This window comes from Glycine max, chromosome 3 (genome assembly GCF_000004515.6).
Source record: "Glycine max cultivar Williams 82 chromosome 3, Glycine_max_v4.0, whole genome shotgun sequence".
Lineage (NCBI taxonomy): Eukaryota > Viridiplantae > Streptophyta > Magnoliopsida > Fabales > Fabaceae > Glycine > Glycine max.
Genome location: NC_016090.4, coordinates 46599230 through 46618469, shown reverse-complemented (window position 1 = coordinate 46618469; position 19240 = coordinate 46599230). Strand labels below are relative to the sequence as shown.

At 33.7% G+C, this 19240-nt stretch overlaps 2 protein-coding genes across 5 annotated transcripts; both read left to right on the top strand.

The window, feature by feature from the left end:
- Positions 1–1117: 1117 nt before the first annotated feature.
- Positions 1118–9813, top strand: LOC100791439 (probable L-gulonolactone oxidase 6). Its single transcript, XM_003521776.5, has 4 exons — positions 1118–1926; positions 8257–8512; positions 8694–8795; positions 8895–9813. Exons 1-4 carry the CDS (start codon positions 1243–1245, stop codon positions 9638–9640), a joined length of 1788 nt encoding a protein of 595 aa, XP_003521824.2. The 5' UTR covers positions 1118–1242; the 3' UTR covers positions 9641–9813.
- Positions 9814–12016: 2203 nt separating this feature from the next.
- LOC100790907 (heterogeneous nuclear ribonucleoprotein Q) lies at positions 12017–18969 on the top strand. Of its 4 annotated transcripts, none has more exons than XM_003521775.4 (9): positions 12017–12408; positions 13638–14075; positions 14182–14298; positions 14410–14550; positions 14642–14818; positions 17630–17834; positions 18055–18233; positions 18342–18427; positions 18513–18969. In XM_003521775.4, the coding sequence occupies exons 2-9, from the start codon at positions 13674–13676 to the stop codon at positions 18655–18657; spliced, it is 1452 nt and encodes a 483-aa protein (XP_003521823.1). In that variant the 5' UTR covers positions 12017–12408; positions 13638–13673; the 3' UTR covers positions 18658–18969. The 4 variants fall into 4 exon arrangements, with proteins under 4 accessions (XP_003521823.1, XP_040870186.1, XP_006577354.1 ...); XM_006577291.3 differs by having other exon boundaries at positions 12126–12556; XM_041014252.1 differs by having other exon boundaries at positions 18055–18427.
- The last annotated feature ends 271 nt before the right edge of the window (positions 18970–19240 follow it).

The window sequence follows — 19240 nt, the reverse complement described above, 5'->3', positions numbered from 1 at the left end:
AACCTACGTACAGTATTGGTGTCCGTATATATTGACTGATACATCACTATTATTTTCGTTAAGTAAAAAAATTTCAATTTGGAGAATATAGTTGTTGGAAAAGGGTGAGTGTAAAGGAAGGGGGCAGAGACCGTGGATTTGATAGATATTTTTAACAAAAATTAATAAATTAATATTTTTTAATATTTTTTTAAAATTTAAATATAAATATAAGTAATTTAAAACTATGAGAAAAAAAAATAAATCTAAAAAATTGAAGAGAATAAATTTCAAAATACTATAATACTTAAGATTTAAAACGAAAAAAAATAAAATTAATTGTACTGGATATTTAAATTTTTAAAATCATAACATAAAGAATAATTTAACATAAAAGAATATTTAAATTCTAAATAAAATTTAAATTGTTAATTATTTCTGAAATAGGACATTTTAGAAATAATTAACAATTTAATTTTTTTAAAATTATTTTCAAAAATAAGCACCAAATAATGGTAGATCGATCATGGGTTACAAAGAAAAAAAAAAGAATAATAGCTAGAGACGCACGTGATCTCATTGAAAAATGGAACCTTAAATTTATAATATAAAATTTAATTAATAAGATTATCAATATGTAAGTTGCGACTGTATTTAACTATTTATCATAAACTAATCACACGTCTAAACCTCGATTACTTGACTAATTGACTAAGTCTAATATTTTGTTAATAAAATAATATGAGATCCGAAGATTCTTGGTTTGGTGGTTGAAAATGGAAAATGATAATTGAGATTTGTTTGGTTGAAATTTTATTTTCATTTTTATTAAAAATATTTTACCAAACGAATTCAAAATCTAAAAACAATACAATCTTCAGTTGAAATTAGGAACATGTAAAATAAAAATACAATTGTAAGGAATTTAAAAAAAATAAGTTTTCTTTTTTTTAAAAAAATGTATTTTCACTGTTTTTATATCTTGAAAATAAGAAGTTAAATTAAACATGTTTTTAAAATTTTAATATTTTAAAAATGAAAACAATTTTTAAAAAAGAAAAACAAAAAATAAAAATACAAATGTGTGTGTATTCTTGATGATTATAAAATGGAGATAATTAATGTTGATCTTAGCCCATCATTGGATCATGCACCATGCATTCAATTATTATTATTATTATGGGACGGTCGCATCCCTCCCACTATATAAACAGCATAATGCAGGGTAAGGGTAAGAAGATAAACGTACAGTTTTAAGTAGCTATGACTATGCCAATTTCATCAACTAAAAACAGTTTTCTTATCTTGTTCGTATTTATGATCTGTGGAGGAGTGATTGCAACTCCTCCAGAGGATCCAATTCAGTGCTCTTCAAAGAACACAGACTGCACCATCACCAACACCTATGGCGTCTTTCCTGACCGAAGCATTTGCCACGCCGCTGAGGTTATTTACCCAAACACAGAGGAGGAGCTCATATCCGCGGTGGCCTCAGCTTCGAAGAACAAAAGAAAAGTGAAAGCCGCCACACGCTTCTCCCACAGCATTCCCAAGCTGGTTTGCCCTGATGGCGAAAAAGGGTTGCTAATAAGCACTAAGAATCTAAACAAGGTATTGAAGATTGACAAGGAGGCAAGGACGATGACGGTGCAGAGTGGCGTGTCACTGAGAGAGATAATCAGCAAGTCTGCAGAGGCTGGATTGGCCTTGCCATACACACCATATTGGTGGGGTTTAACCATTGGTGGACTCATGGGTACAGGTGCTCATGGAAGCACTTTGTGGGGCAAAGGAAGCGCGGTTCACGAGTATGTGCTCCAGATACGCATTGTTACTCCAGCTGGACCTGAAGATGGATATGCTAAGGTTCGTAACCTTGACGAATCTCACCAACAACATCTCAATGCAGCGCGAGTTTCTCTCGGGGTTCTTGGAGTTATTTCCCAGGTAATTAAATTATCCACAACAACTTTGTTTTCACCTTTCTCATTTCTGATTTCAACCGTACCAGGTAAATTAAGTAATTTTATACTCAACCAGCTCAAACTCTTTTAAATCAATGTAATCATTTTTTAATAGATCTAATTACTTTACTGCTCATCCTTTCTATGCAATACAATTATACAATACTAAATTTTAACGGATCCCGGAAACACCAGATGCTTGAGCTATCGGTTTTAATTATACACTTTAGATAATTAAAAATAACAATAAGGCATAATAACATTCAAATAAAATATACATTCATTTTGAGAGACAGATAAATTAAAGAGTGGATTTCTGCAATATCTCGATCTGAGACCTTATTAATTTAACAATGGCAATATATCCTTTATTAGATAGCTTAACAGACTATGTAACTTGACTTGGTCAACAAATTTCAGAAGTATCCAATTAATTTAATTACATGCAATTAATTAGTTGGATACTTTTGAAATTTTCTAAATATTGCTACATGTAATTAAACCAAGTAAAACTACCTTTTAAAAAAAAATAATCTAAATTGTGCATATGTAGCAATACTTTTATCAGAAGAGTGAAAATATTTTACTAATCACACACATATAGAACATAAATAAATATAAAAGGACTGAAATTTAGTTATACAACTAAAATAAATAATCAAAATTAATTTTAAATATAAAATTTTAACTATTTATATATGGCTATATAATTAAAACTGACTTTTTTTTTTCTCACACTCATTAAATATGCCTGATGTACATATACTTTAGAGCCTTTTTCTTATCATAGAAAAACCTTATTCTATAGACGTATTTATATATAAATAATTAAAAATTATATATATATATATATATATATATATATATATATATATATTTTCACATTTTAATGATTTAATCTCATTCCTGATTACTTTAGTTTTATATATACACACAGGAACACGGTTAAAAAAAATAAAAAGAAAAGTAAGGCATTTCAACGTTCCAATAAAATATACATTTTGAGATTGGAAGAGTAATTTTATGTCATTTGTTAAAAAAACAGTAATTTTATGTCATAAAACTTCCCTTCCAAATGGCATTATCTGGGGGAGTTTATTAAATTAAAAATGCCAATACCGGTTAGTAGGTAGCTTAAGATTGATTATATATGTAACTTCAACTTGAATTAGTCAGCATTTTTTTTTTGTCAAAACTTGAATTGGTCAACAAATTTAAAAAACAACCAACTAACAATAATTTTTTTATAATATTTTATGATTATTTATAATTAAATAAAAATGTAAAAATGTATTTTATTTACATGTATATACCAAGTAAAAACCTTTGTTAAATAAAAAACTGTCTAATTACCTAAAGAAAATCGTCTAATTATGTTGCAATACTTTTTTATCTTGACGGATAAGAGTAGTTAAAAGCAGACATTTTTTTCTTTTCTTGAACTAATGCAGCACAAATAAATGTTAACAGAATGAATTGGTAAAATGAATTCCTCAATTGAATTCAACAATAGAATAAGAATATATACAAGTCATTTGACAACTTGACAACTATGCTAACAGCTGTACTTGAAACTAACTAACAGTTGTACCAAACATATTTACAATAAATGATAGCGAATGAAATATATTAACAGCCCCCTTAAGCTGGCTCATGAAACATTGGATTTCGAGCTATTTTGATGGTTGATTGGTTGTCACAATATAGAATAATCGACAAAGAAGTTTCTTGATGCATATCAATGAGCAAATAGCTTAACCATTGGAGTTCACAGGCAGTGATTGTCAAGGGCCAATACTCTGCCTCTGATGATGATCTAGAAATGGTAGGTTGCTTCTTTGATTTCCAAGACACAATAGAGGAACCAAAGAAGATGGAAAAATCAGTGATAGATTTCCTTGTTTCTGGGCAAGCTGCCCGATCTAAATCACTAGAATCTCGAAGCTTGAAGTCACTAGCTGAAGAGAAAAAAAAAAAAAAACCTTTCCCTGGACATCCTTTGATGAATTTCAGAATGCGTCGAGCTGCATCCATATGTGACTGTGTCAAATTGGACAAACATTGACTCAATTTTTGCACAGCAAAGCATAAATCGGGTCTGGTTTTAGTCAAATATATTAGCCTGCCAATAAGTCTTCGATAACTTGATGGATCGGATAAGAGAACACCAACTGTAGCATAAAGTTTGGAATTAGGTACATGGGAACCAAAATAGGCTTGCAGCCTAACAAGCCAACATCGGTTATTAACTCCAAGGCATATTTGCGCTGAGATAGAACAATTCCAGACTTGGATCGAGCCACCTCTAAGCCAAGAAAAAATTTAAGTTCTCCTAGATCCTTGATCCTAAACTGTTGGTCCAAAAAACTCTTTACATAATTAATTTCTTCAAGATGGTTACCAGTCAAAACCACATCATCAACATAAACTAGGAGAATGCTAATATGAGAATTCTGATTCTTCACAAACAGAGAATAATCAGAAGAAGATTGATGGAGACCCAAAGAAATGAGGGCAGCAGTAAGCTTAGCATTCCATTGCCTATTTGCTTGTTTTAATCCATATAAAGATTTTTGGAACTTGCAAACTAGTTCATAATTAGCAGTGGTAAACCCAGGAGGAACTTTCATGTAAACATCTTCTATCAAATCACCATGTAAAAACACATTATTAACATCTAATTGATGTAAATGCCAATGTTTTGTAGCAGCTAAGGCAAGCACTAGCCAAACAGAAGTAAGCTTTACAACAAGTGAAAAAGTTTCATTATAATCCACACCCTCTAATTGAGTGTACCCTTTGGCAACCAACCTAGCCTTAAATCTTTCATTGCTACCATCAGATTTCCTTTTAATCTTATAAATCCATTTGCAACCAACAAGTTTCTTATCAAGAGGTAATTCAGTGAGGATCCATGTGTTATTGTTTTGTAAAGCTTCAATTTCTTTATCCATTCCTTCTTGCCAACTAGGATATTTCACAACTTGTGCATATGTATGAGGTTCAGAAATGGTGGACAAGGAGAGTAAATATGCTGCATGTGGTGATGATAAATGATGAAAGGAAGTAAATTGAGAAAGGGGAAAGGGTGTACCTGAAGATGAATGTGCAGTACTAAGAGTATGTAAAAGATTACATTGATAATCCTTCAAATAAATGGGTGGATTTTTAATTCTGGTAGATATTCTAGTAGGACCTGAATCAATAGGAGAAAAAGCAGGAACAATGGAATTAGAAACAGAAATTGTTTATGAGGTAGAGACAGGAATTGAACCCGAGTCTGCAGAAATTGTTTCTGAAAGAACTGGGGCAGAATTAGGTGTAGAATTATTTGATTCTGTAGGATTGGTTGGTAAAGAGGACAAGTCCGAACCAGTATGAAAAACAGGGAGAGGAAGTGTAAACATACTGTCAGTAGGAGAAGGAGGAGGGGAGGTAGTATGAAATGGAAAAATGGTCTCATAGAAAACATGTCTTGAGATTAAAAGTTCTCTTGCTTGCAAATTATGTAAGAGATAACCTTTGGTGCCAAATGAGTGACCAAGGTAAATGCATTTTTGAGCTCTAGATTGGAATTTGGTTCTATGAGATGGAATGATGGATGCAAAACAAAGAGACCCAAACACTCTTAGGGATTGAAAATTAGGATTGGTATTATAAAGAAGAAAATGAGGTGATTTAGATTTTAAAATTTTGTATGACAACATGTTTAGAATATGGACAGCATGTGCAACTGAAAAAGACCAAAAAGAAAGAGGGAGATGAGATGGAAACATCAAAGACCTTGCAATGTTAAGAATGTGTTGGTGCTTTCTCACAATGACTCCATTTTGTTGAGGAGTCTCAACACACAATTTTTGATGCAAAATTCCCTTTGAATCATAAAATGAAGACATGGAAAACTCAACACCATTATCACTTCTAATAATTTTGATTGTTTTGTTAAATTGTGTTTGAATGAAAGACAAAATTAACAAGGTGCTGCCTAGTTTCAGACTTAGTTTTCATGAGTTTCAACCAAGTGAATTTTGAGTGTTCATCTACAATAGTCAAGAAATATTTATGGCCTTGTATGGAAGGAACCGAGTAGGAGCCCCAAATATCAACATGCACTAGATCAAAAACACAATTAGTGATAGTAGTACTAGATAAAAAAGGTAAGTGCCTCTGTTTAGAGAAATGACAATTGTGACAAGTTTTATTAATAATAGATGGGATATTACAATTCAGCTTCTAAATATTATCATAGCGCCAAGATGAAGGATGACCTAATCTATAGAGCCATACATTGGAAAAAGAAAGACTGTATGTGTAGGTACTAGTAAAATGAATTTTAGGAACAAAATTAGAATTAGAATAACCAGATTGTACTAGCAGTGCCAATCATCTTCTGGCCATAAATCTGCTGCAAAAAACAAAGCTTGTGAGCGAAAATAGTTTGACAATCAAGACTTTTAGTGAGTTTGGTAATAGAAATAATGTTGACTGAAAAATGTTCAATAAAGAGAACATCATAAAGAATTAAAGAATTAGTCAGCACAACAATGCCTCTAAACAAAGCAGATGGAAACTTGCCATTAGGTAATGCAACAAGAATTGGTTTAATGGCTCTATAAGATGCAAAAAGATTCAAAAAACAAGCAAAATTATCAGTAGCACCCGTATCTAGGATCCACGAAACATTATCTGTATCAGGCTGAGTAGAAATGTGATTAGAGCTAACAAGGTTGGAAGAGCCAACCACATTTGAAGAGCTGGTAGCATCGGCAGTAGGCGTAGCAGATGGCAACAAGGCAAGCAAACTCTGAATTTGATCCTTGGTTAGGCTAGAAAGAATGCCACCAGGGTCTGAATCATCCTCAGGTTGAAGATTAGCAATTGCAACATCATGCACATATTTCTTTGATTTCCATCCAGGAGGAAATCCATGCTTTAGAAAGCATGTGTCAATGATGTGATTAGTCCGATTGCAGTGAGTGCATAAACGAGCATGACCTTGTTTGACAAAATTGAACTTGAAAGGAGCCTTGCCACGACCTTGTGATGCATTTGGTGGAGCCTGAGCAGTGAGAAGAGTGGGAGTAGGCAGAACACCAACATGCAATTGACGTTCTTGCTGAAGAATCATTGAGAAAACCTGATCCAAACTAGGAAGAGGATCGAGCATCAATGTCTGAGATTTTGCAAAAGCAAATGGCTCATTCAATCCGTGAAGAAAGCATAAAACAGTATCACAATCACGATACTTCTTGAAAAGCTGAACCGCTTTGGAAGAACCAACAAGAGTCGCATCACAGGTAGGGATTGGACAAAAATTACACAACTTATCCCACAAAATTCTCAATTTGGTGAAATAGCTCGTAACAGAAAGATCACCTTGTTTAGTGGAATAGAGATCGTTGTTCAATTGTAGAATCCAAACGCAATCACCTTGGGAAAAATGGGTACGCAAAGCATTCCACACCTCAGAGGCTTGATTCGGCCAAAGAATGCTGGTTGCGATGTCAGGAGAAATCGGATGATTGATCCATGAGCGAATCAGGTTGTTACATCGTTTCCAAGAACTGTAGTTTGGATGTTGCTCATGAGGTTTTGAAATCGTGCAGTCCACGAAGCCAATTTTGTTCTTCATCTTCAATACCAACGTCATCGCTTGAGCCTAACCATCAAGAAGAGCAGTAATGAGTTTCGCAGAGGGATTCTCGTTAGGGTGAACATAATAGGCATTAGAGATGTCTTGAGGAAGAGGATTGGTTGTGGAGGAGGTGACCGTAACAGAAGAGTCAGAAGTCTCGAGAGTAAAAGCCATGAAAGAGATCTCCGATCAATGCAAAGAATGTTCTTTAACAAACTGATACCATGTCAACAATAAGATAAGAATATATACAGCTGCACTTGAAACTAACTAACAATCCGAAAAAGATACAAGCTTGATATATAGTTACCATTGAATACTTCCGTTAAGATTATATTGTTGAATTAAAAAATATTTACATATTTTTTAATTTAAAAATTTAATGATAAAAAAATAAAACTCAACTATTAATCAGTTTTATATTTTTCAAATAAATAATAATACATTAACCACTCTTCATTTTAAACATTTTTTAATTTCTCTTTCTATTATCTGATAAATCTTATTATTTTTTTTCTTTCTCTTTATTTATAGATGTAGGATAACATATATAGGATGTATACCAAACATTTTTCTTTTAAAATATCAAGTCTTAATATTAACTTGTTGAGTTAGTCCACACTCAGTCACCGAGAGTTGTTAGTGTAAGTGATACGTTTGGTTATAACTTTTGTACAGGTTACCCTGAATTTAGAGCCTCTCTTCAAGCGATCTCTTACGTATTTGATCAAAGATGATTCTGATTTAGGAGATGAATTGGCTAGTTTTGGAAGAAAGCATGAGTTTGCTGATGTAACATGGTACCCAAGTCAGCAGAAGGCCGTGTATAGAATTGATGATCGTGTCTCCGTTAATACATCTGGAAATGGCTTATACGATTTCTTTCCATTCCGCCCGACACTCTCCGCTGCATTAACTGTTGTCAGAGCTACAGGTTTGTGCATCTTTCTACCAAGATACATACATACAGTCATGATGTATTTAATATATACTATATAAAAAAGATGTTATAAGAAGATTTAATTTATATATAGTTATTGACATTGAAAATGTTACATCAAAGTTGGATTTGAATTCATGATCGATCGACTTTGACATTTTCTTCCTTATAACAGAGGAGCTTCAAGAAGCAACACGCGATGCTAACGGGAAGTGCGTTGGTGCAAAGTTGATAACAGCAACACTGTCAGGCATTGGTTATGGATTGACTGACAACGGTACTCTTTCTCTTAACGCATTCATACGAAATTCTGAGTTTGAATATTTCCAATTTCAATATAAAAATATTAATTAATTTCGTTAAACAAATAATATAGGTATCTTTCTTGGGTACCCTATTGTTGGATTTAGCAACCGGATGCAGGCATCAGGGACATGTTTGGATAGTCGAAATGATGGATTGTTCACAGCATGTCCATGGGACTCCAGAATCAAAGGGGAATTCTTTCACCAAACAGCATTCAGCATTCCATTGTCTGTTGTAAAGAACTTCATTGAGGATGTGCAAAAGCTTGTTGAGTTGGAGCCAAAGTCACTGTGTGGCTTAGAAACAGCAAACGGAATTCTCATGCGCTATGTTACGGCTTCCAGTGCTTACCTCGGAAAATCAGAGGATGCTGTGGATTTTGACATCACATACTATCGCAGTAAAGACCCATTGGCTCCTAGGCTTTTCCAAGACATACTTGAAGAGATAGAACAAATTGGATTGTTCAAATATGGGGGGTTACCCCACTGGGGTAAAAATAGAAACTTAGCATTTTTAGGAGCAATCAAGAAGTATCACAATGCAGACAAATTTTTGAAGGTTAAAGAGGAGTATGATCCACAAGGTCTTTTCTCTAGCCTGTGGACAGACCAAATGCTTGGACTTAAAGAAGGGGTGACAACATTCAAGGATGGGTGTGCGTTGGAAGGAATGTGTATTTGCTCACAAGATAGTCACTGTGCACCAAAGAAGGGATACTTTTGCAGACCAGGGAGAATTTATACGGAAGCAAGGGTTTGTACTCGTGATGTTAAGAAATCCAAAGAAGCAGATGATGTCAAGGACGAACTATGAAAGACCAGGGATGATTGTACTTTTTTTATAGTACTTTTTGCTTCTTTAGAAATAAAAGAATCTTATTTTTCCTTTAGAAATAAAAGTGTACTTGTTTGTTGTGTAATGTCATTTAATTTTTCATCATCATGTAATTTATTTTGGTTTATTATTATTATTATTATTATTATAATTTATGGATTATTAGTCAATCAAATGTATCGTGAGGTTTCTGAAAGAAAAAGACTATACAACACTCAATCAAATCAGATTTATTTATTTCGAGATCACTGTGTAACCAGTGAATTAGTAATCCACGTGAAAAGATAGATGTATGATTAATTTTCAGCTTCTAAAATAGCATTATTCTACTTATTGGATCCAAAAGTAGAACCCATTCAAATCCCATTTTGTCTAACACACAACACACATTCTCAAAAGTAGAACCCATTCAAAACCCTTGAAGTTATGCTATAAAGGCACTAACTTCATATATGTATGTGCATGAAGTTTAATGTTTTATTAATTAGATTTCAGTACTAAAACTTTTTTATTTTTAATAAATATTTAATTTTTAAGTTTAATTTATAATAAATTTTTGTTGTGTGCATGTATCTGAATTAATAACAAATGATTTTTTTATCAGAGAATATATATAAAAAAATTTAATTTATCATATAGACTAAAAAAATGTCAAAAATAAAAAATAAATTATTATTTTATTAGAAACTCAATGTAAAATAAAAATTTATTTAAAAAAACATAAAAATCATATATTTAGTAAGGACAAAAATATTTTTAAGCCTTGCATAAAAAAAGACTTGATCATGTTAATTTACCTTCTTAAATTTTTACTTACTTCTATCATTTTTGGTTTTAATAAAAACCAAAAAAAAATATTGAACAATCTAATTAATCATTTTTTATGAGATTGAGATTTGTAAAAGGATGAAACCAAATATCACTTAAATCACGAGACTTACTTATAGGTAAAGTATGAAGTTAAATACAACAATATTTTACAACAAATTGTACAGCATAGCCAAGTCAGCAAAAATTCAAATTTCAATAAGAAAATAACAAACAAAATTCCTATTTTGGCAGGTTAAAAAAATAAAATCTTACTTTGTAAAAAACATATTCTAGCAACCAGAAAAAAAAAATTGTAACGAGAGAGCATGAAAGGGATTTAATGGTGGGTGCCTGTGTCTAACAAATAAAGGGAGAAGATATAAAACCATTGAAGGAGGGGGGAGAGCACGAGAAGGAAAACTAACATGCCACAAGTCTGGAATGTGTTTTCTATCTTTATCATTTTTTTTTTAATTTTCAAATTTTATTTTATTTTGTTGCTGGATTTTTATTAAGATTTTATCTTTTTTTATAGAAGATTTCATCTTTTATAGAATTTTTTTTCTTTCTAAAATTTGAAAATTTTAAGCATAGTTTCATCCGGAATCGCCCATGTGATTGTTTCATTAGCTCTGAAATATCATACCATTTCATAACTGACAGGAGCCGATCTAAAATGGGTGCAGAAAATCATTTTAAATTGATGATTGACATCTTTTTAAAGTCTAATCTAACCATTTTTTAAATAAATAAAAACATATTTAAATAAGTACTCCTTTTGTTGTTTTTCTTTATAACACATCATTTTGAAAAAAATTTGACCGATTCTTTTCTAATTATTCCTTACCTTAATTATTTTTTACCAAAATACTCTTAATAATTATAGTTCACAAATAATAAATGTTAAGAATTATCTTTTTCTCACTCTCTTATGAGACTAGAACTTGAAGAATAAAATAATTTAGTTTTAAAAATTAAAATTCCACTATTATTATTTTCTCTCTATTTATTTAAGGATAAATTTAAAAATATTATAATCATAAATAAATTTAATGTTAATTCCTTAAACTAACCAATTTTCTTAATAATAATAAATAAGTCAACCAAGTCTTATAAAAAGAATATAGAAAGTATAAATTATTTTATCAAATATTATTAATATATTTTCTATAAAACATGATATAATCATTTATATTTTTTCATATCTTGATTTCCTACAATTTGTTTGTTATATTAATTGGTCATATTATTTTCTATTCTAGACGTAAACTTGTTATTGTTAATACACATGATTGTATTTATTAAAAGTTGAACTTAAATATTATGATATATTTAGTTTGTTCTTATGTGTGCACTTTGAATAATAAGAATCTATAAAATCTTGTTTTATTTTAGTTTTTAATAATATAAAATTATGATATTATTATATTTATTTGATATTATTTCTATATTATTTAATTATTAACATTATTATTATATATTAATATTGTTTCGCTACAATTTAACTATGTTAAACTTGAAATCAATACCTTAATCAATTGAATAATCAATCAAATTTTAAAAACGTTGCTTTTAAGCTTAAAATCCATGGTCAACGAACTCGCCGCCTCTACATAAGCCAACCCTAGTGGTACATATGTTTTTTATTTGCTGAATTCCCTAATGGTACAGTAGATGATTGTCAAGGCAGGACAATTTCGGGAGACGTGGAGATAAATAGTTGGTGGAGCATGCGGGTACAACTTCGTCAAGTGAGATTGATCGTTTCTTAGCATTGTCTCTTTTAAGGGGCATCTGGAAAAGGAGGATTCGCCGGATAAACACACATCTGAGTCTCTCTCTCAGTGTGGGAAGAACGAAGCAGAAGAAGCATCTCAGAACAGAACCACCGAACCCACTCAGAAGCAAATCCGAAAACCCCTCATATAATAGTACTGGTACGCTATGCAAAATCACTCCTTTATGTTTTCCATCGATAAATATGCCTCTTTTTCTTCGCCCCACTTCTTGTTTCGATCCAATTCTAACCATTCCCATAACGCCAATTTCCGCTTCCATCTACCAACAATACACCCTTTCTCTTTGGTATGTCACATTTCTCTGCTCTATTTTCATTCTGCCACTCACATCACAATCACAGGGTTTAACTCTAACCTAATCTACCTTCGAGGGTTTTTCTCTCTGCCTGATTCGCATGTCTATTTTTTTTCTAGTTTAATTTTAATACCTGATTCGATTTGTTGGCATTCCTCTCTTCCGCATTGGACAAACTTAATTTTGTCTGCATACAGCTTTGGATGTGAATGCCTATTGCCCCCATTTCGTTGTCTAGAACTAGAACTTGAATACGTGAACAACAGAATGAAAAATTAGGTCTAAATTTTTCCCCAATTTGTTTGGATGTGCTTGCCAGTTGTGTTTTGGGGGGGGGGGGGGGGAGGGCGGGGAATTCTAGGGGCGAGGAAGAGGAAGGAGAGGGCACCACCCTCCCTCATTTTCCCATCTCAGGAAACCACCGTTGCTTCGAAGACCTTGCTGCCAGTGGCAACATATGTCATCCAGATCCCCAAGAACAAGCTCTACCATTTCCCTCTGCTGGAGACACTCGCTGATGCCGGTGCTGCTTTTGCCTCTGCTGGTTTATCTGAATCATCTGTGGAGAGGGACGAGTAGCATGTTCCTGGTACTTAGAAGATAAACCGGGATGAGGGAGAGCTAGGGTTTCTATTTCTTGCATATGAATCAGAGAGAGCATGAATGTGAATTTGGAATTTACAAAAGTTAGCCGGGATAAATGAGTAATTTAATTAATTTTTCTACAAATTGGGTGAACTAGGGTTTTGGAGGGTTTTAAAAAATCTCCAAACCCTTTCCCCCATTTTAAAAAGTCCCCTCCTTAAATGCCTTCCCTTCCCTCCCAAATTCTACTCTCAAACATAGCCCTTAGGGTCCCAATTCAGTCACCTACTGGTCAAATAGGGGCCATTTAGTGATGTGGCTGGGTTGCCTTTGTGGCACTGGCAGGCAGTATGCCATTTCTATGCATCCACTTTAATAGCCCTATAAAGATTTTTTCCTCCTCTGAAAAAGCAATTACCTTAAAACCTGGTGTCCTGAAAACCCTACTATTCTGTACAGGTTTTATGATTAACGTGTGAACCTGCAGGTATTCAGCTGTTCATGACAAAAGCCTGAACCGATCATGTCAGAAGGTGCAGAAATTGATGAGCGTGTGGACCTTGACGAGGAAAATTATATGGAAGAGATGGATGATGATGTTGAAGAACAAATAGATGATGATGGAGTGGATGGAGGTGAAGATGAAAATGCTGAAGGTAGTGTTGAAGAACATGAATATGAGGACTCAGCAGCTGAGGCTGGTGGGAAAGACCAATTGCCTGAAGCAGAAAAAAGTGACATTGCTACTGAATTTGGGGATGATGAGCAAAAATTGTCTTTCATTGATGAAGATGAGAAAGAGAAGCATGATGAACTTCTTGCCCTTCCACCTCATGGTTCTGAAGTCTTTATTGGTGGACTTCCTCGGGATGTATGTGAAGATGATTTAAGGGAATTGTGCGAGCCTATGGGTGATATTCTTGAGGTCAAAGCCTTGATGAATTGCTCTAATGATATTATAAACCTGTCCTTTTCTGCAGGTGGGGAAAATTGGGATTATTGTTAAAAAAAATATTCATTTTAATTTTCAGGTGCGACTAATGAAAGACAGGGACACTGGAGAACACAAGGGTTATGCCTTTGTGGCTTTTAAAACAAAAGAGGTAGCACAAAAGGCTATTGAGGAGATACATAGCAAGGAATTTAAGGTATTTACAGTGCTTCCTAAAAGGTCTTATTCACCATATTCGCTTTTCATGACAAATTTCAATCAAGAATCTTATTTTGGTGATTAGTTTTAACATTTTTGATGATTTCAGGGGAAAACTTTGAGGTGTTCACTTTCTGAAACCAAACACAGATTATTCATTGGTAATGTTCCAAAAACTTGGACTGAAGATGATTTTAGGAAAGTTGTTGAAGGTGTTGGTCCCGGAGTTGAAACCATTGAGCTCATAAAGGTATGCAGTCTTGAACTAACTATGCTACTAATTTACATTAAGCTGTTGTCAGGCGCACCTTTTTATTCCCACTCCATTTTGTTTATATCAGGATCCTCAAAATCCTAGTAGGAATCGTGGGTTTGCGTTTGTTTTGTATTACAATAATGCATGTGCTGATTATTCGCGGCAAAAGATGGCAAGTTCTAGCTTTAAGCTGGATGGCAACACCCCAACTGTCACATGGGCAGATCCAAAGAACTCACCTGACCATTCTGCTTCTTCACAGGTAATTTCCTAAATTAAAATGGAATGCAGAGGAACAGTTTCTAATTCTTTTTCTTACCATTTTATCAATTGTTTGATTGGACATATATAGGTGATAATCCATGCTTCCATTTTCTGGTTATCTTTCCTTTTTTTCTCCTTTTCCTTCTCACCTTGCAGAGCCCAAGCCAATGGGTAATTACAAGTTTCTCTATGCTTTGATATGGATCTCAGCTCATAAGGAAAATCCATTTGTTGTTACTTGTTAGACAAATTTATTGTGATTTTCTGAGCTACATTTTCAAACTGTCAGTTTGAGCAAGTTGTGTCATTTCTCCTTTAAAAAGAATGATGGAAAGAAACTGGCTGTTATTTATCAATTATTTTTGGGTAAGAATAAGGTTGATGGGGAGATGAGTTTGCTTCATTTCTAGGTCAGGCATATCACAATTTATAAGTCTCAATGAGGACTAATAGTAGTACTGTGGTACTTACAGATGGCCTATCAACCAAGGACCATATACAGGATTTAAGTATATGATCTTGTCAACTCAATTTGATCATATCAATTAAGCCAAGCCTCATCGGTGTTTCTTGTTTACTAGGTGGACTTAGTCTTTAGTTGCTCAAACTTAGTATAAAAATGTTAAGAATCTGTAGTCACTCCTTTCTGTTATGTTTCAATTCTGATCTTCTCAATCTTGCATAAAGTATATGAATAAATAATCCAAGTCATGCCCAAGAGTTTTAGCTCAAGTGGCACTACGTCCCTGTGGGAACTTTCATATCCTGATATAAAATCACTCTTAGGCTGCACTTTAACCCCCTTCCAAAAGAAACATAGAGTTTCCCAAGACATTACTGCCTGAGGTTTGCTGTTTGAGATAAAACGAGATTCTAGCACATCAATGAAGGTTGCAGTGTTTCAAGTCTGATTCCTTTCATTAGACGATAATAGACAGATGTTTGATCAATATTCCTTAGAAACCTTACAAGGATGTTATCAAAGTAACTCAAGATTTATGGAAGCAGTATGGAATTTAGTGCTTCATTCGGTTGCACTTGGTACTTTTGGATAATGTTCCAGTTGATCTTTTGCCATTTATGATGGTTGATGAAAAGCATTTTTACCGCATGAGGAATAAGGTTAGGAAGCAAGCCATTTTGACTTTTTGAGACCTTTTCTGTGTAAGCTTTTCTCTCTTAAGTCATACTATTTTTCTCTTGCTGTATTTCTCTACATGTTAACTGAATTCGTACACACCTTGAGCTCTTTTCCATTGCATCATCTCCTTTTATTCTTTCCTCTATTTTCTCAGAAACTTAATCCAAAATTTTCCTTTATTTCTCCTCATTTTCCTTTCTCTACTGCTAAATTTCTCTATTGGTTTGCTGGTTTTCTCACACATTCTTCCTTTTTTAGGGAAAATCCCCCCTCCACTCCCAATTCATGAATTTGCTCCTTTCCTTTCTCTGAAATATTCTGTTTCACAGTCAGATTTTTTCTTTGCCATGAATTTTTCTCCCTCATGGTATTTCTAATTTCCACCCTATTAGGAATTAATTTTATTCACTTTTCTTTCTTCTCTTCTATTCACTTCATGCTTTCATGTGATATTGTTAAAGGCATAAGAGCAGTTGCTTGGAACTTGGAAGAATAAATGGAAAACAAGGTAGTTAGTTTATATAGTTGCAACAATAGGTTTGCTGGAGAGAATTAGTTAAATATTTGGAGTTAGTAAGGATAGGGGAACTATTCAGGAACTTGTATTTGGGGAGAATTGAGTAAGTGCTCAGGTGCAAGAAAGGGGCAGCCCTTTGTAAAGGGAAACACTTGGAGGAGAATTTTTCTATCCTTGTTTCTGCCAATTTCATTCAATCATTAGAGATCATCTTTTCTTTTACTCAATCCTTCAGTGATTCCTATTGGATATGCTTCCATTTGCTACTGTCAAAATCATCTGGCATATCTTTTTATTTTCAGTATTGTTTTGCTACTACCTTGTGTTGTTAAACATTGAACTCCAGCTTCTGCCTTTGGTTGTTAAGCCTCTGTTTGGCATAAACATTATTATTCCCACATCTAGGATTGTTAATTGTGATGTTAATTGGTGTCCCAAAGAGTCCTGGTTTGCTTTAATAAGTGCCTTGGTACCATTAGACGAAGATCAAGTGTGCCTATGGACCGGTTGAAGACTTCTAAGAGTTACACACCTTGGTCATTGCTGATTCTCATTCTCTTTTATTTTCTGATTTTGTTCCTTGTTATTCAATGTGATTACTTTAGTTGTTGATTATTTTAGTTATTTTATTCATCCCTAGGTGGGAATGCCTATTGTTCAACTTGCTAGGAGCTATTACCACGTGTGTAATTAGTTAATTTGGTTGTTGGTGGGAGATTGGTTGTTAGTCAAGTACTAGCAATTAGGAAGCTAGCCTTGTGGTACATGTAAGCTCATCATTGTATTGCGTAAACATAGCCTTTACCCATTCAACCACTTTTGGTGTCGTCTCACATCCCTTCTATCTCAATTTTTTTCTGGTTCTTGCCATGTTTCTTAATCTTTACTTGGCATGGAAATGGGCAGAACTCAGATACATCCTAATGTCTTTATTCTGTAGTTTTTGGACCATTGTATTGGTGAAATTAGTATTGTTGAGACTTTTACTCAATGCTGGTTTTGTTGGGATTAATGTTGATTGTTGAAAGCATTATCATAAATGTTGATGTGGTATTTTTATCATGCATATTTTAGGGGGTATGGACCTATAAGGAACTAGTTAGTTAATTTAAGTTTTGCTTTCAAACTATTTTTGTTTTTGGCATTTTCAGGTTAAAGCTCTATACGTCAAAAACATACCAGAGAATGTTACCACTGAACAATTGAAGGAACTATTCCGCCGTCATGGAGAAGTAACAAAAGTGGTCATGCCACCTGGCAAAGCTGGAGGGAAACGCGATTTTGGTTTTATTCATTATGCGGAGAGGTCAAGTGCATTGAAAGCTGTAAAAGATACAGAGAAATATGAAATTGATGGTACTTGTTTTATACTAAATTATGAACTAAAATTTGTCTCTGTTTTCCTTTTTTTATTAAATTGATTTCTTTGCAAAAGATAACAATAGGGTGAATCCAACTTATCTATACATAAAATTCTTTAAAAAGTGTCACTGGTGTTAGCTCTTATCAGTAAAAGATGTTCTTTGAATATATTCTGTATTTTCCCTTAAATATGTTTAATGGATTTGAATGGCAGGCCAAATGCTTGAAGTTGTTCTTGCCAAGCCTCAAGCTGATAAAAAACCTGATGGAGGTTATGCCTACAATCCTGGACTTCATCCGAACCATGTTCCACATCCTGCATATGGTAACTTTTCTGGAAATCCTTATGGCTCTTTAGGGGCTGGATATGGTGTTGCTGCTGGTTATCAACAGGTATTTACTGAGTTACAACATATATTTATGGTTGATGTATTTGTTTCTTGTTTTATTTTTTGTCCTAATTTGTTTGGATCTTGTGGGTTTTTATGTATGTTTGAACAGCCAATGATATATGGCAGGGGTCCAATGCCAGCAGGAATGCAAATGGTTCCAATGATGTTACCAGATGGTCGAATTGGCTATGTTCTGTAAGTTGGTACACCTGATGTATATAGTTTCATTTCCTTATATTTGATATAATGCCTTAATCTTCATATTGTTGATATGTTGCAGTCAACAACCCGGTGTACAAGTGCCACCTGCCCGACCCCGCAGAAATGATCGGAGCAATGGTCCAAGTGGGCAGCCAGGGCGAGGAGGAGGAGGAGCTAGTGGCAATGATGAAGGCAATCGTAGTAGAAGGTATCGACCTTATTAGGGATAGAAGGCTAATGCGATGTGGCTTATGCCCCCAAACTGTCTTTTGGTGGTGAGTGGACTTTGGGAACAAGGGACGTGTAATTCATTTGCTATAACATTTGACAGAAAATCCCTCTTCACAATCCCTATCCCATAAAAGGGGGGAAAAGAAAAATATAAAGTTAGGATTAGGACCAGTGATATTCTATTGAACTGTTTAATGTTGGTGTCTACTGCTGTTAGATGAGTCACAGCAGAGTAATTGCCATATTTTCTGCTTGTAATGCTTCTTGGAATTTTTTTATTGACAACCAGTAGAAAATTGTGTTAATTTGGGTTCGGCAACTTTACCGGTTTTGTTGCTTATTTTTCGTGCTCTAAATGGCGCTACTGTTAGTGGTAGTTTTGTGAGCTTTAATAGAGTAGCAATTTAGCTATGCTAAGTAATGCTACTTTTTTTATGCCAGAAACCCAAGTGGTTGCCATACATAAAATGCATTCGGTCAAATTAAATAAAATTATAAAAATGAATGAATAAATTAGTGTAGCAACACATCTAATTTATTGTAAACAAAATGCAAGAAAAATATATCACTCAAGTA

Excerpts from the sequence above, each read along its gene's own strand:
- LOC100791439 (XM_003521776.5), top strand. The coding sequence starts at position 1,243 with ATGACTATGCCAATTTCATCAACTAAAAACAGTTTTCTTATCTTGTTC. Across the intron at positions 1,927-8,256 it reads TTCTTGGAGTTATTTCCCAG|GTTACCCTGAATTTAGAGCC; the intron begins GTAATTAAATTA and ends ACTTTTGTACAG. Across the intron at positions 8,796-8,894 it reads TTATGGATTGACTGACAACG|GTATCTTTCTTGGGTACCCT; the intron begins GTACTCTTTCTC and ends CAAATAATATAG.
- LOC100790907 (XM_041014252.1), top strand. The coding sequence starts at position 13,674 with ATGTCAGAAGGTGCAGAAATTGATGAGCGTGTGGACCTTGACGAGGAA. Across the intron at positions 14,551-14,641 it reads AAACCATTGAGCTCATAAAG|GATCCTCAAAATCCTAGTAG; the intron begins GTATGCAGTCTT and ends TGTTTATATCAG. Across the intron at positions 18,428-18,512 it reads GGTCGAATTGGCTATGTTCT|TCAACAACCCGGTGTACAAG; the intron begins GTAAGTTGGTAC and ends GATATGTTGCAG.